The sequence below is a fragment of the Giraffa tippelskirchi genome, chromosome 10 (assembly GCF_054371585.1).
Source record: "Giraffa tippelskirchi isolate mGirTip1 chromosome 10, T2T-mGirTip1v1.2.pri, whole genome shotgun sequence".
Taxonomy (NCBI): Eukaryota; Metazoa; Chordata; class Mammalia; order Artiodactyla; family Giraffidae; genus Giraffa; species Giraffa tippelskirchi.
Genome location: NC_137284.1, coordinates 4,459,775 through 4,484,133, shown reverse-complemented (window position 1 = coordinate 4,484,133; position 24,359 = coordinate 4,459,775). Strand labels below are relative to the sequence as shown.

The window sequence follows — 24,359 nt, the reverse complement described above, 5'->3', positions numbered from 1 at the left end:
GCTGAATGGCGCGGGGCCTCTTCTCCAAGGAGGCCGCTCGCCGTCCCCGAGCTGTCCTCTCCCGCCAGGGAGGCCCCTGCGCGGGGGCGCGGAGGGAGCGCGCTCGGTGCCTTAGGGGCGGAGACCCCCCCGGCTGGACGGCGCGGGGTGGGGGGACGTGGGGGTCTGCTCCTCTGGGTGGGGGGGGGGCTGCCCTCGCCATGACCTCCTGGCTTGGGGGCAGCACGGGCCCCGACCCGCTCCTGGTCCTGCTGGTCATCATCTTGTTGGCACGCTTCGTTCTGTGGTCCTGCCTGGGCACCTACATTGATTACAGACTGGGCCGGCGGCAGCCGCACAAACCCAAGGAGGACTAGGGCCTTCGCGAGCCAGTGGCCTGGAGCTCCAGGCACCCTCCAGGAGGGTGTGTCCCAGAGAGGATCTGTCCTGGGGCCGGGGGTGGGGGTGGGGCGGGGTGCAGAGCGGGGAGACCACCGCCCAAATCCCACCTGCCGGGCAGAGATGGCCCAGCGCCACCAGGGTTGTCCTGGCCACGTCCCACATCCCACGTCAGGGGGTGGAGGGGCCCCCCAGCCTGTCTATCCACCAGGTTGTGTCGTCCTCTGTCTGAGTAAGTGATCCTGGGAGTGGGTCTCGCTTCTAAGACTTTCTCTACTTCCATTTCTTTATAAATCTGTTTGCAGGAATAGGTGGTGGGGTGAACCATAGGGGCTGGTCCAGGGGGAGGGCGGTGGCGCAAGGACAGATGTGACCACATCACAGGCTGGCCCTACCAACGAAAGCCACCCCGGACTCTGCCTCCGGCAGGGAGGAGACTAACCGCAGACTGTGCCTTGGTTTCCCCAGAGCAGACCCCTGGGGAGGTCTCAAGACAAACTTGTGACTATGAGTTCCAGCTCCAGCTGACTATGGGCAAACTCACTTTCCCCAGCTCTTAAATGGAGGCACTAGCCCTGCCTCCCCTCCCCCGCAGAAGATTATCAGGAGGGTCAGATGAGGAGTGGGCTGAGCCATCCCCCTCCCCCTGCAGTCTGTAACCTGCAGGACACACAGAGGGTGGTTTAGTGAGAAGCCGTGGGACCCAAGGCCCTCCGCTCCTTTGTGCTTTCAAGGATGTGGCTGAGACATCCCTGAGAAGACAGACAGGCAGGGAAACTCGACTGGAGCCCAAGAAGCCAGTGCCCTCTGCGCCCTCATCCCGTCACACCCTGAACTAAAGGGGCGGCACGAGGTGGCTCCCTCCTTCTCGATCTGGCGGCAGAGTCGAATCACCCGGGAGGTTTTGGCAACGCCAGTGGCTGAGTCCCCCAGACTGAGAAGCATCGGCTGATTTGAGAGGTTCCTGGCAGGCCGGAGCCTGGTGACACCGTGAATTCCAAAAGGGCTTGGCTCAGCTGGGAATCTTCGGCGGCCGTTAGAGGTCTGGAGTCACTGAGCTGGGTGAGCGGACGCTTGGAGCCTGGTAGCTGGGAGCCATCTGCCTTGCGGCATCCTGGCAGAAGGGACCACGGCATGATCCGTCCAGGCCTGTGTACGTGGCTGTCCTCTGAGCACTCATATAGCCAGTGGCCGAGCAGAACTTGTGCCTCCTTGTAAGGACGATTGGTCACGGGGTGTCTGAGGGCTCTGATCACCGGGTTAGGGGAGGGGGTGTTCTTGTTCTCTTTAGGGAAACTGTCTTCCAATTTTCTTTAAAATGGTCATGTGTGATTTTGCTGATCTTTCTAAGGAAGGGGAATCACATTCGTTGTCGTGAGCGTATACTAGTGGAGGGAAGTTTGCCTGGTATTGCCAGGTTTTACAACAGAAAGTCCCACAGCCTGAGAAACCCCTCCGTCCTGGGCAAAGCAGTCCCTTGGATGGAGGGAGAAGTCAGATATTCACATGACACACTCAAGTCTGCCCCACTGTTGAGTGTGCGTGACCTGTGTGTAGCCTGCTTTGGACCTGTGTGTCCACATGGGCATGTAGATTTGAGGTCCGCTGTTTGGCCCATGGGGCTTCCCTAGTGGCTCAGTGGTAAAGAACCCGCCTGCAAATTCAGGAGATGCAAAATGTGGGTTCGATCCCTTGGTCAGGAAGATCTCCTGGAGGAGGAAATGGTAACCCACTCCAGTATTCTTGCCTGGAGAATTCTATGAACAGAGGAGCCTGGTGGGCTCAAGTCCATGGGGTTGCACGGAGTTGGACACGACTGAAGCGACTTAGCAGCAGCAGCAGGTTGTAGTATGGCAGCTCCATGATGTCATCAAGAACCTACACCCTTCTGTATTTCTACTCTGCCATCCTTAGGATGTAGCTTTGGTCTTCATGATTACAAGAAGGCTGCAGCTACACCAGACATCTTGAGTGAGTTCCAGTTAGAAAGAGAAAGAAAGGGGTGATGGAGAGGGAAAGGTATCTATATCAGAGAGGCAAAGCTTCCTAGAAACCCTTAGTTTCACACCATAAACTAGAATTATGTCCCATGGCATCTCTAGATGCTGAGAAATTGTTTCTTGGCCATTCTTTGTAATTGCAACCTGTATCCAGAACACTATTCGGGGGTCTTTGTGTGTCTTTGGTGGCATCCTTATGTGCTAGTTTTGCCCTTGTCTGCCTTTGAGAAACATCAGCCATGCTCAGCTGTCCTTGGCAGCTCCACCCTGGAGTCAGAGCGTGGAGCTTCTCATGTCTCCTTGGAGGCTCTTAAGAGTTTGGTCCAGTAAGAAGTTCAAGGATGAGAGAAACTTATTCCTTCTTAGAGGTGCTTGGAGATGTGTCTTTAGTCACGCCTGGTGGCGATAGACAGACTGCAGCACATAAGGTAGGCAGTGCATAGCTGATGGCTGGGAGAATGACAGTGAAGGACAGCAGGTGGATAAATGGAGGGGTAGTGCCAGTCCTGACCTTGGAAACTACCACCGGGGCTCACAGTCTCACCACGTGGGAGGCACCACGGATACAATGTTAAAAGTGAAGTGGAGCTTGCCCTTCAGGTCGCTTGCAGTCTGGGAGCCAAGAAATGGGCAGCTAGATTAGAAACAGGAATTAGACCTGCACAAGGTATGCAAGGCTCTTAACCACTAAGACGATGGCTAATGTAATTGAAATGTCCTATAACTGTGAAACACACCAGATTTTGAAGGCTCGGTGCAGAAACTGACATAAAATCTAATCAACAGTGGTTTTCTATTGATTATATATTGAAATGACAATATTTTGGACACCTTGGGTTAAATAAAACATTAAGATTAATCTCACCTGTTTCTCTGAGTGCACTTTAGTGTGGCTACTGGAAAATTTAAAATTACATGTGTAACTTGCATTATTTTTTTTATATTGCATGGACTGCAGCAGACCTTTATAATGCAGTGAGAGTGTTATGGTGGGTGAGTGGATTGTGTGTCATGGGAACACAGAAGGGCGCTTCCTGGAGAAGAGATCTTAAGTGATAATGTAAATACGTCAAAGTAGAACCTGTGAGAGGAAAAGCTATAGCCACAAATGCCTTTATTAGTAAACACGAAGTTAAGTGAAGTGAAGTGTGTCTGACTCTTTGCGACCCCACGGACTGTATAGACCAGGGACTGTCTCCAGGCCAGAATACTGGAGTGGATAGCCTTTCCCTTCTCCAGGGGGATCTTCTCAACCCAGGGACTGAACCCAGGTCTCCCACGTTGGAGGCAGATTCTTTACCAGCTGAGTCACAAGGGAAGCCCAAGAATACTAGAGTGGGCAGCCTATCCCTTCTCCAGCGGATCTTCCCAACCCAGGAATCGAACTGGGGTCTCCTGCATTGCAGGTGGATTCTTTAGCGACTGAGCCATCAGGAAAACATGAAAGAATAAAAATTGATGAATTAAGCCTATGACTCAATAAATTTAAAAGAGAACAATAGAAAAAGCTAAGAAAAACAGAAGGCAGAAACAGAGAGGAAACTGATGTATTACCAATGATTGAACAAACAAATGTATCCAAGTCCTGTATTTCAGGTTTTTTTTTAAGGAAACCATTTCTCCTGCATGCTTTCTCTTCCCTGTGTGTTTTCTGGCTGTGGTGGGTCTTGTGGTTGCACACGGGCTCTCTCTAGCTGCTGTGGGCGGGGGCTGCTCCTTGCTGCAGGGCGAGGGCTTCTCACTGGGGTGGTTTCTCTCGTTGCGGAGCATGGGCTCTGGGCACCCCGGCTTCACAGTGGTAGAACGTGGGCTCAGGAGTTGTGGGGCAGGGGTCTAGATGCTCTGCGGCATATGGGATCTTTCCGGACCAGGGGCTGTACCAGTGTCCTTTGCATCGCAAGGCAGATTCTTAACCACGGAACCCCCAGGGAAGCCCTTCTTCTTCTTGTTTCTGGTGTTAAAACACACATGACATCAAATTGACCATCTTGCCCATTTTTAAGTGTTCATGTCAGTAGTATTTTTGAGGGGAAGAAACTCAACAGTAAAAGGGACACGATTAACCAAACCAATCCAGAAAAAAGGAGAAGGAAACACACAAAATCAAAAAGTCTGTGGGGAAACAACTACAGAGACATGGAAAACTCAGCTCCCAGGAAACAGCTTCTGCTGTATGTGAAGGATTTTGAGAATTTGGAAACACAAGGAACACATTTTATTAAAAAAAAAAAAAAAAAAGACCCCCAAAGAGATGTAAAAATCTGTGCAAATGGATTACTCTTGGAGAAATAAGTTGTCCAAGTCTACCCTCCTTAAAAAAAAGTATAAAGGCCCAGAATGTTTCAGAGGAAGACCTCTTACAATACCCTAAAAGAAGAGATGACACAATACTGCTTAAACTGCCCTAGTGCCCAAGAGAAGGACGGCTCCCAGTTCTTTTTTATGTTGTTCAGTTGCTAAGTCATGTCCGACTCAGCGTAGTTTTATGTAGTAAGCATTTATTGAGCAAACTCCGGGAGGTAGTGAAGGACAGGGAAGCCTGGTGTGCTGCGATCCATGGGGTCACAGAGAGTTGGACACGACTGAGCAACTGAACAACAATTTATTGATACCAAAATCCACCAAAAGTAGTACAGAAAGAGAAAACGCAGACCAGTGTCACTTAGGAATACCGATTAAAAAAACACAAACCATTAAATTAAGCATCACATTAGAGGGATAAAACATGGGGACCAAGTGGAGTGGGTTCCAGAAATGTAAGTGTGGCTGACCATCAAGAAATCAGTTAACATAATTTATGATATAAACAACTCCAAAGAGAAAAACTTTTGATAACTTCCTTTAATATATTGCCAAAGATATTTGGATAATATTCACCTCCAATCTCAAACTCTGAATCAGACAGAAATAGATAATAGACCGATATGTTTTTAACCTGAAAAAATAGTTCTCTCTGAATAGGAAAAATACAGTATTATGATTAACAGAGGATGAGATGGTTGGATGGCATCACCGACTCAATGGATGAGTTTGGGTAAATTCCGGGAGCTGGTGATGGACAGGGAGGCCTGGGGTGATGCAGTCCGTGGGGTCACGAAGAGTCGACACGACTGAGTGACTGAACTGAACTGGTGATTAACAGGGAAATACCACAGCCCCATAAGGTATATACTATGGTATCCATTATACAGGTGGGAACACTGAGGCACAGAGAGGATGAGCAACCAGTCAATCAAAGCCTGGGATCGGAAGGAAGATGCTCATAATTGTCCGAATTTGTTCTGGAGGCATAGCCAGCACAGTTAGAAGGAGGAAGAAAGGGGAGGTGCGAACACTGCGGGGGAGACAGTGTGTCGTTATTTACAGTGAGATGGAGGACGTTCCTGCAAAAAACGAAGGGAAATCCGTGAAGACGATTGACAGCAGGATCCGGTAAAGGGAGTGGGTCTGAACCAACATGTGGAAGCCACCTACACAGCAATTTATCAGGAGTGATGGCATGAAAGACCCCGATTATAAGAGCCACATAAAGAAAAACTACTTAGGGGCCAGCTTCATGATGACACGTTAGCTGCCGTGGGTGGTCGAGTTATTTCCTTTTGTCGGTGTTACAGTCACCATGGGTAGGATTCATCGGTGAGGTTCATTGGGGGCATGAGGCCCAAGGCTGACTATTTGGAAGGAAGTGGCTGGGGCAGAGGAAGGTCAGATCTGACCCTTGAGGACAAAGCCTACCATACCCTTCTCTCTCACTTCCTACTTTGATGCCCAGTGACCTGCAGGAGAAGCTGGCACCTTTGCCACCTTGCTGCCCATATGCTTGTGGGCTGGGGCTTAGAGGTGCCAGGGCTACCCTGGCACCTGGGGCTGCAGGTGGACTTTTACACACAAAAGGTGATGGCGCCTCCAGAGACATGGGTTCGATCCCTGGGTCGGGAAGATCCCGTGGAGGAGGGCATGGCAACCCACTCCAGTATTCTTGTTTGGAGAATCCCATGGACAGAGGAGCCTGGTGGGCTATGGTCCACAGGGTTGCAAAGAGTCGGACACGACTGAAGCGACTGGGCATGCGTGCATGCATAGCCAGTTAACAATGTTGAGACAGTTTTAGGTGAACATGGGCAGCCCTGTGTCACCAGTCTGCGTGTGGAGAGAACCGGACGGGGCGCAGAGACCTCAGAAAAAGTCTCGTCCATCCCTTCCTCATTCCCTCATGTGGGATGTGCCAGGTGCCTCCCTGCCCAGCGAGTGTGTCCTGGGCATCCCGAGACTGCTGTTCCAGAGGAGCAGGTGGGGGCAGTGACTGCCTTGCCACTCAGCCAGGCTTGGCCTCTGGGTCGGGGGACACAGCATCCCAGCTCCTGCCCCTGCGCCCGCCGGGCTGGGCCTCCCCTGAGAGCAGCACGCAGAGCCCCCGTGGTGGAGATGAGTCACTGGGTCTAAAAATAAAAAGAGTTAAGTCATGAAACAGCGCCTTTCCTTTTTAAGCCAGATGTGCTGCTGAGGGATTCCCAGAAGCCCTGGGCCATGTCCCGCTGCCGGGGTCTGTCTCACTCGCTCAGGCCCGCCCGCAGGTTTTAGCACCTGCACAGGCTTGGAACGAGAGTGGGGTGGACGGAGAGGGGGTCCCTGCCTCAGTGGGGAAAACAGACGAGCTGAGAGTAATGCCCACGTCAGGCAGATGGTCACAGAGACTATAACCGTGGGGTGGAGGGTCATGGAGATGCACGCAGGGGTGCGTGTGTGCTAAGTCGCTTCAGTCGTGTCCGTCTCTTTGCGACCCCATGGACTGCACTATGTCCGTGCGATTTTCCAGGCAGGAATACTGGAGTGGGTTGCCATTTCCTCCTCCAGGGGATCTTCCCAACCCAGAGATCAAACCCTTGTCTTTTATATCTCCTGCACTGGCAGGTGGATTCTTTACCGCTGTATACAGGGGATGGAGGGTTAACTCTCTCTCACGGTCTCAGGAAGGCTTCCTGGAGGAGGTGTCTCTGGAAATAAGACTTCTGAAAGATGGAGAGGGGACAGAAGCTTGGGCAGAGGTCAGGGGGTCTGGACCATCGAAGTGATATGAGAGGAGGGGTCAGGGGTCTGAGAAGTAACAGGGACAGGACTGGGGCAACTTTCTTCACCCCCAGGGGTTCAGGGAGAGCTCTGTGATGGTCACCAGGGAAGCATGCATCATGGGGACAAGTCATGGGGAATTATGGGCTTGTCATCATGAGCTTCATCATGAGCTTTCCTGGTAGCTCAGATGGTAGAGAATCTGCCTGCAGTGCGGGAGACCCAGGTTCAATCCTTGGGTCAGGAAGATCCCCTGGAGAAGAAAATGGCAACCCACTCCAGTAGTCTTGCCTGGAGAATCCCATGGGCAGAGGAGCCTTGTGGGCTACAGTCCACAGGGTTGCAAAGAGTCAGACACGACTGAGTGGCTAATAAACACTCATCATCATTGAAGGTGGAGGAGGGGGTGCCTTCTGCAAAGAGCTGAGCTCGTGCACAGAGCCTGCCCACGTCAGGATGCAGGAAGGCGAGAAGCTTCCCCAGGGCTGTGTGTCTTGGTGGGTTGGATGGGACTTTTCTGCTTGTCACAAGAATTTGGCTGAAGCTGATAAGGTGATAAGAGTGCTGCATTCTTGAGAGGTGAGAAGCTCCTGGTCCCCTCCGACTGAAAGTGCAGAATGTCCCCAGCTGTCAACCCCATCCCATCCACTTTCAGCCTAAATGGGGTGCCTGGGGGTCATCAGTGAGGGGTTGCCATGGCATTCAGGTGATTCTGTCTCTCCTGGCTAGGCCAAGGTTGGGAGGGCTCCATAAAACTACTCAGAGCATGGGGTACCTGCAGGGGGACGGGGTGGGGTGGGGACAGAGCTTTCTGCTGAGGGGAATCCTGGCTGCAGGTTGCTGCCGGCTCAGAATCTGGTAGGAGGGAGAGGCCTTGGGGAGCGCAACTGGGATTCCTGGCCCTGGGGGGTCAGGCAGGAGCATAGTCGCTGGAACCTGCTTCTCTCCTGTGAATCCAGGCAGCTGGAGACTGGCTGCAGCGTCCCCCAGGGCAGAACGAAGAGGCAGACAGTGGGACAACCTGCATGGACGCCCTTAGGTATGGTGAATGCTGCAGAGACTCCAAATTTTCCCACAGGGTCGGGTCACTGCCGCCATTGTCCTCACTGCCAGGACCCCAGAGGCCCAGCTGAGCAGGGTCAATCCCCAGCTCTCCGTGTGGCGGGTGTGCCATGGGACTGGGCTGTGGTCATTAGGATGCGCAAAGAAGAGATGCAGGCAACTGCCAGCTACACCCTTGAAAAGGAAGCGATTCCCTTGGTGTGGATGGGCAATGCAAAGGCATGAGCCCAGCTCCTTGGGGAGCCCCACGGCATGGACCGTGACCACCCTCAAACTCTGGGGCTGTCAGAAGAGTGACGATCTTCTATCCAGCGTGTGCTGTTGCATTTGGGGGCTCATTGTTACAGCAGCTTTGCCCGTGCCCTGCCTAATACAGCAGGGAAGACTCTTCCCCTGTGGACCGAGGGAAATGGAAGAAGGCAGTGGGGGGAAGGCTGGAGCCATCCTGCGGGGACACCGCTCCTGCAGGCAGTCGGCCGGGGAGATAACCCCACAGGAATTAGAGTCTGTGGGGTGGAGATTCAGGAGCAAGAGATGAGGAGGGCTGGCTGGGAGGTCACAAGAGGCAAGGCAGACACTACATGTTTGGGTCCCCAGAGATCCCACAGAGGTTCCAGAGGGAGGGCCAACATCTTGCTCTTGCCACGTGGGCTGGATTATAATCACTCCACCAGGTAGATTTGGTTCCTCTGCCCCATCCCTCCTCCCAGACCCTGATGCCTAGAGACAGGGAGGCTGAAAAGAGAGAAAAGGGACAGACTGAGGTTCCTCTCACCCCCTGGGCCATGAGGCGGGGCTCATTTTGGGGGCAGACAAGGTGAAGGAGTGTTGAACTAGACTTGAGAACACGAAGCTGATTTGGACTTGACTGGACTCATTGCTACTCGCTCCCAAAATGAGTCTTAATAATAGAATGAATCTTAATTATGTTTTCATACAAGAACATGAGTAACCAGCCCCAGGGATCATACACGAAACATCAGGAAGGGATGGTGAAGGGGGACTCTCCTGGGGAAGGGTGAGGAGGGTACGGATGGAGGGAGACAAAGTATTGTCTGTTCTGGGGCTCTTTGTTACACAGCTTTGTCCATACGCTAACTCATACACCCTTTCAGCAAACCTACTATTAATAATACTATTATAATAATTCAACCTCCTCATTCACAAGATAGACCCCGGCTGCCTGGCCTACAGCACAGAGAGTAAGGAAGCACCAGGACACACAGACATCCTTTACGCTGCCCTTTTCTGTAAGGTTTGCCTTCTCTTCACTTCCCTGGAAGCCTTCGAGGCCAGGAAGCATGATGATGCCCCATTTTCATCCTCCTAAGAAGCATGTAAATTTTCACAATAAACTGTGGAAAATTCTGAAAGAGATGGGAATACCAGACCATCTGATCTGTCTCTTGAGAAACCTGTATGCAGGTCAGGAAGCAACAGTTAGAACTGGACATCGAACAACAGACTGGTTCCAAATAGGAAAAGGAGTATGTCAAGGCTGTGTATTGTCACCCTGCTTATTTAACTTATAGGCAGAGTACATCATGAGAAACGCTAGGCTGGAAGAAGCACAAGCTGGAATCAAGATTGCCGGGAGAAATATCAATAACCTCAGATATGCAGATGACACCACCCTTATGGCAGAAAGTGAAGAAGAACTAAGGAGCCTCTTGATGAAAGTGAAAGGAGAGCGAAAAAGTTGGCTTAAAGCTCAACGTTCAGAAAACTAAGATCATGGCATCTGGTCCCATCACTTCATGGGAAATAGATGGGGAAACAGTGGAAACAGTGTCAGACTTATTTTTGGGGGCTCCAAAATCACTGCTGATGGTGATTGCAGCCATGAAATTAAAAGATGCTTGCTCCTTGGAAGGAAGGTTATGACCAACCTAGATGGCATATTTAAAAGCAGAGACATTACTTTGCCAACAAAGATCTGTCTAGTCAAGGCTATGGTTTTCCCAGTGGTCAGGTGTGGATGTGAGAGTTGGACTGTGAAGAAAGCTGAGCACCGAAGAATTGATGCTTTTGAACTGTGGTGTTGGAGAAGACTCTTGAGAGTCCCTTGGACTGCAAGGAGATCCAACCAGTCCATCCTAAAGGAGATCAGTCCTGGGTGTTCATTGGAAGGACTGATGTTGAAGCTGAAACTCCAATACTTTGGCCACCTCATGTGAAGAGTTGACTCATTGGAAAGGACCCTGATGCTGGGTAGGATTGGGGGCAGGAGGAGAAGGGGACGACAGAGGATGAGATGGTTGGATGGCATCACTAACTCGATGGACTTGGATTTGGGTAAACTCCAAGAGCTGGTGATGGATAGGGAGGCCTGGCGTGCTGCGATTCATGGGGTCGCAAAGAGTCGGACATGACTGAGTGACTGAACTGAACTGAACTGAACATGAGTATTTGCTTTATAGTTCTTTGTTAAGTTGTACATTTATATTTTATGTGTGTGTGTTATGTGTATATGTGTGCTAAGTCCCTTCAATCGTGTCCGGCTCTCTGAGACCCCATGGACTGTAGCCCGCCAGGCTCCTCTGTCCGTGGGATTTGCCATGCCCTCCTCCAGGGGATCTTCCTGATCCAGGGATTGAACCTGTGTCTCTTCTGTCTCCTGCATTAGCAGGAGGGTTCTTTACCACTAGCGCCACCTGGGTTATTTCACAGTAAGAGGTTTAGAAAATAAAGTACATTTTAACATATTTTACATAAGTAATCCATGTTTGTTATAGAAACATAATAAAGCATTCAAAAAGAATAAAAAGAATGACCCATACAGACTAGTCATCTTTCTAACAACATTCTGTGTATCCTTTCATATATTTTTCACAAACCTCCCTTGGACAGGTTACCATTCCTGGACCTCAAAGCAACTTTCCCTGCCACCCCCCACCATCCCGCTCCCCGGCCCGCCAGGCGGCATGTGAGCATCCAGGCTGCAGGCACAAGTGGTCTGACTGTGGTGGGCCCTAGCCCCTTACCCTTCGCACGCTGTCCTCTGGGCACTCTGGGTGGCCAAACGCCACTTTGTTGTGGTCATTCAGTTGCTCAGTTCACCCCATGAGCAACTGGGGTGTTCATTCAGTTGCTCTTTTTCACTCCATGCAGCACACCAGGCTTCCCTGTCCTTCGCCATCTCCCAGAGCTTGCTCAAACTCATGTCCATTGAGTCAGTGATGCCATCCAGTCATCTCATCCTCTGTCGCCCCCTTCTCCTCCTGCCCTCAATCTTTCCCAGCATCAGGGTCTTTTCCAGTGAGTTGGTTCTTCGCATCAGGTGGCCAAAGTATTGGAGCTTCAGCTTCAGCATCAGTCCTTCCAATGAATATTCAGGACTGATTTCCTTTAGGGTTGACTGGTTGGATCTCCTTGCTGTCCAAGGGACTGTCAAGAGTCTTCTCCAACACCACAGTTCAAAAGCACCAATTCTTGGACGCTCAGCCTTCCTTATGGACAAGTGCCCCTGCAGAGTGTCAAAGCTGGGAGTGGGAGTGGTCACAGGATGGGTGACGAATCCTGGGGACACCTGGACTCAGCCTTGAAGCCTGGAGCTGATGCAGGGGGCTGCTTTCCGAGGGGAGTCAGGGCTTTGGGCTTTGTGTGTTGGAGGAGGGAGGAGAGGGTGGGTTTGGAGAGCTGAGCTGCTGGAAGGGGGGTGCCTAGTGGCCGGATTCTGCCTGCTTAGTGGAGAAACGAGCTCTTGCTTGCAAAGAAACATCTGTCTGGAGAGCTGAGGGCATAGATGTTTTTACGCATGCCATATATAATGTGGGAGAGCCCGGCCCCACATTCCCTACGTGTTTATTGCAAAACACTCTTATCCGAAGAATAACAGGAAAAATATCACCCCCACCCCCACCACCCCAACAAACCAGCTGTAAACTTTTCATGCTCCCCCTGGGCCACATGCCTGTGTAGACAGGATGGGGGACCACCCGTCAGAGACCAGGCTTGTTTGCTCATTGACTTGCTCAGCAAAAGTGTACTAACCACCTACTTACGTTTTGTCAGAAATGGTGCACCTATAAAGCTTTCTTAGCTTTTTCTCTCCAGTTTTATCACTTGTGTAAATGTTCCTTATTAATCTGGGTATGTTAACTGCTGTAACCACCGACCCCAATTGCAGTGGCTTAATCCAAACAGTGTGTATTTCTTGTTTATGACATTGTAGTACAGGCCGGGCTGGGACCCTGCTCCATGCGGTCATGTGGGCACCCAGGCCCTTCCCTCCCCGAGATTCCACCAGCCCCCCAGAGTCTGGGAGGTCTCCTTTCGATGCCCCGTGTTGGGCTGGCAGAGGATGAAGAGAGGAAAGGAGCAGGAAAGTTTTCTGGCCAGGCCTGGAGATGCTGTACGTCATTTCCACCATGTTCTGTTGGGTGCATGTGAACCTACCTGCAAGGGATGCTGGGCAACGTGGCCTAGGTGGGACCCCAGAAAGAAGGAGGAACAGATGTAGTGAACGTCTGCCTGGTATCTGCGGCAACCCTCATTAATAGATTGTTTAGCTCTAAAACCAACCAAGGTGGAAGGAAAAGGTGGTATTGTCACCAACAGTTGGAGGCTCCCAGGAAAATATACAGTATGACACCAAGCTGAAGGGGACCTCTGGGTCAGAGCCTGCTTGCTGGCCTGAGTTTGCCCAAATCCTTTCTGACCCCTATCTCCTGGAGCTTACTCAAACTCATGTCCACTGAGTCAGTGATGCCATCCAACCATCTCATCCTCTGTTGTCCCCTCTCCTCCTGCCTTCAGTCTTTTCCAGCATCAGGGTTTTTCTCCAATTGGTCAGCTGTTCTCATCAGGTGGCCAAAGTCTTCTCCAACATGACAGTTTGAAAGCATTCGTCATTTGAAGTTCAAGAGTGGAGCTCAACTAGTCTTGTAGCCACACTTCTTCACTGTAGAATGATCTGGGCTGCGTTTTGAGCATCCCCTGATGTCAGAATTCTTCGACTTTCCTTTTGGGTGGGATCAGGTCTCAAAGGAGGGCAGGGTCTGGTTGCTGGTCTTCTGGGAACCTAGTTGGTGAAGGAGAGAGGCTGCAAAATATCATTCAACCTGCCTCCCTGGTTTTGGCAAGGTACCCAGGCCCTCAACTGGGCTGGTATCTCTTATGTATTAGCTTGTCCAGAAAATAAGCTTCTTCTTTCAAGATGGGGGGTTGTCCTCCCAGTGGTGGGAGTTGGAAAGGGATCTGGGACTCCAACTGCATCTCAAAAATCTTTCAGCTAGTCCTCTTCCTCACACAGCCTCTTCATCCCGATCCTGGGGGGAATTCGGGAGGATGCTGCTTTGTAAATAAGCTCTTCCCACACTTCTTCACTTTCCCAGGGGCCTCCCATGGGACTCTTCTGTTTAAAGTCATTCTGCTAAGTCAGTGTTCGCCGCTTGTCTTTTTGTCCTCCATCTAAAATAAGTTTGCTGTAGTGCCTTTGCCACGCTCCCCATCTTTGTGGGTTTATGTCTTTAAAACCCTCTCCTGTAGCGCTGGTCAGGTACCAGGAAGGAGCGGACTAGACGTCAGTCAGTCACCTGCCCTCAGGAGCCCCTCCTGCTTTCCCCCTTTAACCTTGCCTCCTGATCTCACTGCCTGGTCCTCACAACAGCGACTTTCACGGAGGCATAACCAAGGAGACTTTTCTTTCCAAAAGCATGTTGTACTAAGTGTTGGCTGAGAATGAAAGGTGTTCTGGGGTCAAATACTTTGGGATGTTTGGGGATTTGCAAGGGTAACTCTACTCAATCCCCAGGCCTGGGTGCAAAGACCAACAGCCCGCTAGGCCGTGGTGCTTCTCGTCTTACCTTTCTCAGTCTCTCTTTTTTGGTGACATCACATGGCATGTGGGATCTTACTTCCCAACCAGGGATTGAACCTGGGTCCCTGCAGTGGAAGCGCGAAGTCTTAATCACTGGACCGTCACGGGAGTCCCTGGCCTTACCTCTACTTCCAGAAGAATAGTGATAAGGATGCGATTTAAGCCCCAAGGCTCACCATTCCAAGAGCCCTAGGGCTGGGTTAGATGCCCCCCTAAACCCTGTGAGTTCCCACGGCCCCTGTGGTTCCCCAGACACATGCCCTGTTGTGCACTGTGATTGCCTGCTTACGTCTTCCTCCAGCCTGGGAGCTACCTGGGCTGGAATGGAGCCTTCCTAACTTAAAATCCTGTTGCATAGCAAAGGTCTGTGGCAGAAAAGGCACCCAAATGTCTGTTGGAAGAAAAGATGGAAGGAAGGAAGGGAGGCCGTGAGAAGGGAGGAGGCGGCCCTCCGCCACCTGTGCGCAGACACACGACCCCGTGGAGCCGGCGGTAAACAGCCTGGCCCTCTGGCGTGGCCCCGTCTCCCGACACGGGCCGTCGCCTCCCCGTGGAAACCCAAGATCCAGACTGGGCCGAGGCTTGGCAGATGTCTGTGAAAAGGGCCGTCTGCCTTTGCCGATAAGACTGCGCTAGACAAAGGGCTGGCCCGGGCCGGGAATTCCCACTGGGTGCCAGGTCAGGAGACTCCGACCGGCCTGGGTCACGGCTCCCCTGACTCTCAGAGCCGTCCCTGTGGCCCTGGGTTCCCCTCCCATCCAAGCCCATGGCCACTGGGGGCCTTCTCAGAAAGGAAGATTTTTCTCCCAGGGTCCTCAGCTGGGGGTGTTGGTACCACTGGCTCAGCTGAACCGTCTCTCCCTGGACCACTGGGGTCTGTGGAGCTGAGGACTGGGGGGCTTGATACGGGGTGGGGGTGAGTGTGAGGAGTCGCCCTGCGGGAGTGGACCGGACTCCTGGCCCCTGTGCAAGGGTCTCTCTTGTGCCCAAGTTGAAAAGTGGTCATGTGAAGCCAAGGGGGCCAATGAGGGTGTCTAAGGCCACATAGCCCTTGGGGTGAGGGCCACTTGTGGCCATGGGTGTAAGCCCAAGACCCTTCTTGATGAATGCGCATGCTCTGAAGGAAGGGAGTGCAGGGGGTTCCCAGTGGCCAAGGCACCCCAAGGAGAGCCCACGCCTGCACCCCTACTTGCCCTTAGAATCAGCGCTCCCAGAGATGGAGAAGGGCCATGCTAAGAGGGTGAGTGCTGTGGACCAGCCTGTCTGACCTTCACTGGCGCTGCATTGCACCCCGTCACCCCCTTTTTGTGAGTGAGAACCCCTGGTTCATAGGAGAAGCGTTTTGCCAGGGGCCAGGCGACCGCAGTGTGGAGCTGGGTCTGCCTGGTGCTGAGGTCTTGGCTTCCTCCCCTGACATATGAACCTGTGCAAAGAGTCCCTTCCAAGAGAGGCAGGGAAGGCAGAAGGATTCCAGGGGGTTTGGTCCTGCTCTCTTCTCGCTTCCCTGCCAGGCCTCTGGTTAGACCAATAGTCATGGCCATCCAGCCCCGCTAGCTCCCCACAGCTGCCACCATTAGCGGGGCTGTATCTGCACGTCTGGCTCAGGGCTGACATATCTCCGGGGCCCCTGACTCACGCCCTCCCTGGCCCGACTCCTGCTTCCCTTCCTCTGCCAGCACCTCTGAAAGCTCGGCCTCAGTCTCTGGAACAGATTCACACATTACTCAGAGAAGTGCATCCTTTCTTCCACTGGTGAGATTTTCACCCAGTTGTCTCTCCCAAGCTCTCCCCTGACTCACATAAAGACCACAAAGCTTCATGCTCAGAGGCAGAAGCACACACCAGATTGGAAGAAGGAGAATTTATTTCTAGTGTAATCACTGTCATCATCTGATTTTAAAAACTGAGGGTGAAAGGAGAGGTCGGATCTCCCCATACCATCTCTGTATCAGTCAGCTATTGCCCTGACGATGCTGCGTAACAAACTTCTCTCAGACTCAGTGACACAGAACCATCAGATGTCATCTTTTGCTTGAGTGGTTGGTGGGGTGGCTATGATCCAAGAGGCAGGGCTGTGGTTTGGCTGATCCAGGGACCAGCAGGCTCCCAGGGGCATGGCCTTTTCACAGTACTGGTGGAAGTGTAGTGGACAAACCCGGTCTCAAAAGCAAATTTCAAGCTTTTGTTTTCATCTGTCAGCTAACATTCTTTTGTTCAAAGTGAATTGGGTGGCCAGGACCCCATCACTACGGAGGATATCCTTTCTCTGGGTCCAGTGGTGAGGGGTGTGGGTCCAGGGCAGAGTGAGGAGTGGATAACATGCTGTTGTCTACTGTGGCCCCTTGCTAAGGGCTTCCAGCTGAACTCTACCCTGATTGAAGGGTGCTGGTCAGTGTGGGTAGGGTCGGGGCTTTGGGAGCTAGAAATGGTGGATTTGGGTTCAAGGCCCATTTGGTTACTTACTAGTAATGGGACCCTGGGCAAAGCTTGACTGAGCCCCTCCTGTGTAAAATGGGTGGTGATATTAGTGCACACCCAAGCTTGTGGTGAGAACTGAGTGGACTGGACAGGCCACAGTACAGTCAGCTAAGGAGAGCCATCATGAGTACCGTGGCAAAATCTGGACTTCAGCACACAGAGGGACCAGTGGTCACTGGTCAGTTCTGGAAGCTCCCCTGTGACCAAACAGAGCCTCTGTCTACCATCTTGCTGACTTCACACAGAGGTGGGGAAGAAGGGCCTGGTTACTGGGAGGCTTAAGGGGCTCCAGAAGGCTTCCCTGGTGGCTCAGTGGTACAGAATCCACCTGCCGATACAGGAAACACGAGTTTGATCCTTGGGTTGGATCCCCTGGAGAAGGAAATGGCAACCCAATCCAGTGTTCTTGCCTGGGAAATCCATGGACAGAGGAGCTTGGTGGGCTGCAGTCCACAGGGTTGCAGAGAGTCAGACATGACTTAGTGACTGAACAATGACAGGGGACTCTAGAGCCTCCACTGTATGTAAGAGGTGTTCTTGTTTGTGACCTGGTCGGGGCTGGGATGAGTGGGCAGGCCCACCCAAGTCTCTGCTCCAGAGTCTCTGTGTCTCTTGGGAGCAGCCCTCAGTGCCTTGGAGAATCCGATGGAAGCTATTGGACCTTCATCCATCACAAAACACACAGACATGCCATCTTACGGGTGTAATGTTGAGCAGCTCACTGGCTCCCTGGAGGCCATGTATACAGGAGAGATGAACCCTGTCTAAGGGCACGTCAGAGGACAGGAGTCACTTGAAGGGCTCCCGTCCATCAGGGAAGGCTGGGGAGTTTGAGGATTGTGGTGTGTGTAATGTCAGTGATGGATTATAATCCAGTCCTCAAAATGTGAGTTCGTGAGTCCATGCTGATAATGAATATGTATTAATAAATGAGTAGATAGACAGTTAAGCGACAGAAAAGAGAAAGCTCTTTGCAGTGGAATCTCAGCTAACAAATGTTGATGGGACGATAGGCTAAGGAAAATTGCAATTTTGCAACCATCAGCGTGAATAATACAGATGGCACACAGGTAAAGAATCTGCCTGCCAGTGCCGGAGACACAGGAGATATGGGTTCGATCCCTGGGTCGCGAAGATCTCCTGGAGGAAGAAAATGACAGCCCACCCCAGTATTCCTGCCTAGAAAATTCTGTGGACAGAGGAGCCTGGCAGGTTGCAGTCTGTGGGGTCGCAAAGAGTGGGATGAAACGGAGCAACTGAGTGTGCACACACGCACACACACACAGAGTCACATCGTACTCACAGACGGATATGAAGATGGCATGGTGAAAGTTTAATGACAAACGAATTATTTCTGTTGTCTTGGAATATCTTCCCATAGGTGATTTATCACATTCAAAGGGACAAATGGGGAAGAAAGCAAAGTCAGCATCACCAACATGGACACCAAGTGACATTATGTGCCCCCTCATGTCATGTCCTAAGCAGGACGCAGCCTTCATTCCACGTATTCCCTTCAGAACCTAAGGAAACGCCGGACAGACACCAACAGAGGAGTGAGCTGTGCTCTTCCAAATGCTAACCTCATGAAGACAAAGAACAGAGGTGCTGTCCAGAATGAGGGAAACTTAAAAAGATGTGATGCTAAATACAACGATGGATCTTATTTGGGAACAAAATGGTTTGAAGAACACTATGGGGATGATTGGGAAGATCCTGTATGATTGTTTCAATGGTAAATTTTCTGAATTTAACAATTGTACCATGGTATACCTCATTAAAAATTCTATTCATCCTTAAAAAAATATTTGTACTGTGGTAATGTAAGAAAATGTGCTGTTAAAAGATATACACTGGCTTCCCATGGCTGATTGGTAAAGAACCCACCTGACGATGTAGGAGACCTAGATTCGATCCCTGGGTTGGGAAGATCCCCTGGAGAAGGAAATGGCAACCCACTCCAGTATTCTTGCCTGGAAAAATCCCATGGACAGAGGAGCCTGGGGGGGCTACAGTCCATGAAGTCACAAAAAAGTTGGACATGACTTAACGACTAAACAACAACACTTGGACTGAATTGTGACCTCTGAAAATTCATCAGTTGTAGTGCAGTGTGGTTGCACCTGGAATAAGGGAGTGAATCACATAAGATGAGGTCGTGAGAGTGGGGCCCTGATCCAATGGCATTAGCGTCCTTATGAGAAGAGACACCAATCCTCTTGAGGCAGTACCCAGGGGTACAGATGGCTGGGTCAGAATTGGGGCCCTTTTCCTTCCCCTTTGTCCTCTCAGGGGCCACTCCATCAGCAGGGCAGACCCTGCAGACCCTGGGCTTGACCGATCCGCGTTCCTCATCCCCTTGGCCTGACTCCTCTCCCAGTACTCAGGTTTCTGCTTATCTCTCCCTCCTCCCTCTGCCATGGCCACCCCTGACCCTCCTCCATCAGAGAGGAGCCTGGCTTTCTCTAGGTCCTGACGCTCAGCCCAAAGGGTTTCTGTATAAACCACATAACAGCCTGCACACTCAGTCTTTGCTCTGCTCACTGTTTTGGGAAAAATCACATCACCATCACACAAGGAAGCAACACCCAGAAAGCATCTGGGGTCTTTTTCTTCTATTAGCATTTTCTGGCTCTGCTGGGTCTTCACTGAGGGGCACGAGCTTTCTCTAGTTGTGGTGCTTGGACTTCTCTTGTGGCCACACACAGGTTTGGTTGCCCTGCGGCATGTGGGATCCTAGCTCCTCAACCAAGGATCGAAGCCACGCTGCCTGCTTTGGAAGGAGGATTCTTAACCACTGAACCAGCAAGAAAGTCCCACTGGGTCTTTTTCCTTTCTTCATGAGATCCTATTACACAGACACCCCAGTGCTGTAGGTGCCAACATGGAGTAGCCAAAACCCTTGGCTTGTGCTTCTTTGAAAGTCGCTCAGTCCTGCGACCCCATGGACTATGCAGTCATGGAATTCTCTAGTCCAGAATACTGGAGTGGGTAGCCTTTCCCTTCTCCAGGGGGTCTTCTCAACCCAGGCTTCGAACCCACGTCTCCTGCGTTGCAGGCAAATTCTTTACCAGCTGAGCCACAGGGGAAGCCTCTTAAACGTCATTAAAATGCCACCAAACTGTTCAGTTTAGCAGCATGGCCACTGCTCTGACAGTTGCCTTGACCCAACTGAGATCTCAAATTTCAAACCATGGGGCTCCTAGTTTCTGTAGGTTGATTTTCTTAAAACCTTCAACAAGTGGGCCCCGCTGTCTCGACAGCCTCCGTGAGTCGGGAGGGAGCTTGGTCTGGCCTTGCAGACGTCCTCCGAGAGCATCTCACCGTCCAGACCGACAGCTGGTCTCCGATTGCATTATCGGTGGGTTCATTACCTATTACCGTCGGGGCCGGGGACGCATCATGTCATTCGTGATGTCCTGCAACATCTCAATCTTTGTTAGTTCATGACTTCATTGCAAATCTCCGCATTTTCGCAGGAATCAGCTGGTGAACTCGCATGGTGCAATCTGTCCTCCCTTTTATCTTTCCCTCTGGTACCCGGGATCTCCCCCAATTGCCTTTATTCATAGACAGAGCAGATCATTTCCCCCTTTTAACACTGAACAGTGTTTGCTAAGAAATGAAATATTTTCGACTCTGAATTTCAGCTATTTTCCATTTTCCTCAACCTAATTGAATGAGCAGATGCTTTATCTGCCTTGGCTCATGGCAAAATGGACCCTCACTCCCAAATTGCCGCAACGCCAAATGCATTTTGCTTCTTTAATGTTTTCTGATCGTTTCCAGAGCTTCTTTGGTCATGGGAAGCTCCGTGGGTTGCAGACGACCCTTCCTGATAACTGAATTTTTGTTCCCGGGATGATGAGCTGCAGTGACAGGAAGGGATGTCCTTTCTTCACAAAGTCATCTTTCAATCATCAGAAATGAAAGAAAAGTCTTCTCGAGGACAAAAATCCGCCTTGAACTTTTTGCCCTTGGAAGGGAAATGATGGCTATCATGGTCCACTACTTTTGCTTAAATTTCAAATCGAGCTGGATTCTAATTGAAATGGTATCATTCTCTGAATCTGTTGACACCAGATAAACCCCAGTGAATTATCGATGATAAAGAAGCCAACGATTTTTCTACCATCTGCTCCTGGGCTGGGCTCTGCAGGCAAGCTTGGGGTTGGAGATGGCGGTGGGCTGAGTGGAATCACTGGAGAGTCAAGGCCAGCTGGGTTGGACCCAACGTCTTGGCTTTATTATTGTCTCAGTGTCTCTCTGAAAGAAGACTCTGCTGTTTTCACACCAGCACTGGACAAAGAGAACCTTGGCCTGAGTTTTGTAACTTTGGGGCTGATGTAAAGTGATTTTGCTGGTTTTACTGTTTCTGACAATTCAGGGGTGGGGGGAGAGGAAAGGGGTTTCCTCTGGGGACCGGTGGAGACTTAAGATGCTGGACTGGGAGTCTCAGAAAAACAGGCAGAGGGGTGATGGCCAAGGGCTGGGGTCACCGAGGGCCAGATGGCATGGGCGATGTAAAGCCACGGGAGTCTGAGGGGTCCCACTGGTGACCTTTGCAGCTCAAGCTGTTCAATGTTTCAGGATGGCCGAGAGGAAGAGTGCTTTTGGGCTGGGACAGGTGAAGCCAAGATGAGGCATCTGGCAGCAGGCTGGGTGGGAGTGGGGGATTACCACATGCTTCTCCCCTCTGGGGCTGACTCCTCAGAGGTCTGGCCTGGGGTCGTCGGACGGCTTGGAATGGGGACCTGCTGTCACTGTGGGGTCCCCTGGCTTCTCAGCAGCCCCGCTTGGTTCACTAGGAGGGACCTTGGAACTCAGCTGGCTGGAATTCACCCCAGACCTGAGAGTGCTTCTCACCTGGGCGGCTCATCATAGATGCAAGCTCCAGGGCCCCTGCTGTGAGTCCCACCCCCCCACCCCCCCAACTAGATGCTCAGACAGTCCCGCAGAGCTCTTCATATCTGCAAAAGTGAGATATGGCAGCGGCAGCAGGTAAAGCCGCTGACCCTTCCCGCTGACCTGGGTACAGGTTTGGGGCGTGACAGGGAGACTGCTGACATGGTCCAGGCCCAACTGAGGGACAGTGGTGGGAGAGTCTGCGTGGTTCTGGTCACTTCTGTGTGGAGTCCAGTTGTCGCTGGACCCCCAGGCACAGGCGGGATTTCAGGTATATGTTTGCTGGGAGGACCACCCCCAGTGTCTCGTAAAAGAGTGGGGCTGAGCCCACCTTATGGGCTGTGATGTGAGTTCATCTTCCATCCTCCGGCCCCGCGAGTGTGTGGGCAGAGAAACCAAGTCTGACAGTCACGGAGCCAGAAGCGAGTCTGCGGAAAACCCATCTGGTCCCCCTGAGTGTCACGTTGTGAGCGGGGGAGTCAGTGCCTATCAAATCCAGTCCAAACGAAAGGTCTCTTCTTCCAGGAACTGACTTGATAATGCAAGGCATATCTTTACAAATAGATGATACCACCATGCATCACTCCATTTTGTCCTTTTGTTGGTGGGAATCATGACAAATCCTTAGCTGGACTCCTAGGTTTGCAGAGCATAGCATACAAACAGCCAGAACACAGGTATCTATGTGAACAAACAGGTTTTCTTGAATCTTGAATTGTGGTCTTGGAGAAGACTCTTGAGAATCCCTTGGACAGCAAGAAGATCAAAGCAGTCAATCCTAAAGGAAATCGACCCTGAATACTCACTGGAAGGACTGATGCTGATGCTGAACCTCCAATATCCTGGTCACCTGATGTAAAGAACTGACCGACTGGAAAAGACCCTGATACTGGGAAAGATTGAAGGCAAAAGGAGAAAGGGGCAACAGAGGATGAGATGGTTTGATGGCATCACCGACTCAATCGACATGTGTTTGAGCAAACTCTGGGAGATAGTGGAGGACAGGGAAGCCCTGTGTGCTGCAGTCCATGGGGTTGCAAAGAGTTGGACACGACTTAGCAAATGAACAACAACAACAACAATTGAATCTCAAGCTACCACCTCACGGGGACCATAAAATGCCCTAGCACAAGGACGATGGTCTGAGGACACCAGGACGGAACTTCTACACAGATCTGTTGAGAACTAAATGCATTGTGTATGAGACAAGCTTGCTTACAGAACCACGCGGCTCAGGACGAGGTAGTGACACACTGAAAAACTCATTTAAATTATTGTTGTTGTTTAGTCGCTTAGTCGTGTCCAACTCTTTTATGACCCCATGGACCGTAGCCCACCAGGCTCCTCTGTCCATGGCATTTCCCAGGCAAGAATACTCGAGTGGGTTGCCATTTCCTTCTCCAGGGGATCTTCCCCACCCGGGGATCAAATCCACAACTCCTGCTTGGCAGGTGGATTCTTCAACACTGAGACACCAGGCAAGTCCATTTGAATCGTTAGGAAGATGCAAATCAAAATCACAGTGAGAAATCATCTCATACTCATTAGCATGGCTACTATTAAGAAAACAGAAGGGACTTCCGTGGTGGCCCAGGAGTTGAGACTGCATTTCCACTGCAGGGGGCATGGGTTTGATCCCTGGCGGGGGAACTAAGATCCTGCATGCTTTGTTGTTGTTGTCTAGCCGCTAAGTTGTGACTCTTCGTGACTCAATGAACTGCAGCACGCCAAGCTTCTCCATCCTTTACTGTCACCCAGAGTTTGCTCAAATTCATGTCCACTGAGTCGGAGATGCCATCCAACCATCTCATCCTCTGTCGTCCCCTTCTCCTCCTGCCCTCAATCTTCCCCAGCATCAGGGTCTTTTCCAATGAGTCGGCTCTTCGCATCAGGTGGCCAAAGTAATGGAGCGTCAATTTCAGCATGAGTTCTTCCAATGAATATTCAGGGTTGATTTCCTTTAGGAGTGACTGGTTTGATCTCCTTGCAGACCAAGAGAATCTCAAGAGTCTTCTCCAGCACCAAAATTCTAAAGCATCATTGCAAAAACATGCTTTGAGGTATGGCCAAAAACTTTAAAGAGAGAAAAAAAAAAACAAACCAGAAAACATCAGGAGATGGCAAGGATATAAAGAAATAAAAAAACTGTACTCTGTTGGTGGGAATGTAAAAAGGTACAGCTACTATGAAAAATAGTGGAGATTCCTTAAAAAATTAAACATAAAATTACACTGTGGTCCAGTAATTCCACCTCTGGCTATTTCCCTAGAAAAATTGAAAGCAGAGTCTCAAAGAGATATTCGTACCCCTGTGTTCGTAGCAATATTATCCATAATAGCTAAAATGTGGAAACAACCAAGAGTCCAAAAATCGATGAATAAATAAGCAAAATGTGGTCCATGCACACAATGGAATATTATTCAGCCTTAAAAAGGAAGGGAATTCTGACACGTGCTACGACATGGATGAACCTTGAGGACATGATGCTCAGGGAAATAAACCAGACATAAGAGGACAAGTACTGCACGGTTCCACTTACAGAAGTTCCCTGGAGGAGTCAGATTCACGGAGACGGAAAGTAGAAAAGTGGGTGCCAGGGGCTCGGGGGAGGAGAATGAGGGGGCTAGAGTTTAGTAGGTAGAGAAGTT

General features: G+C 51.0%; 1 protein-coding gene across 1 annotated transcript; it reads left to right on the top strand.

Moving 5' to 3' along the window:
* The first annotated feature begins 200 nt into the window (after positions 1-200).
* Positions 201-3,885, top strand: SMIM38 (small integral membrane protein 38). The gene has a single exon (XM_081531325.1). It carries the CDS (start codon positions 201-203, stop codon positions 354-356), a length of 156 nt encoding a protein of 51 aa, XP_081387451.1. The 3' UTR covers positions 357-3,885.
* Positions 3,886-24,359: the final 20,474 nt, after the last annotated feature.

Excerpts from the sequence above, each read along its gene's own strand:
- SMIM38 (XM_081531325.1), top strand. The coding sequence starts at position 201 with ATGACCTCCTGGCTTGGGGGCAGCACGGGCCCCGACCCGCTCCTGGTC.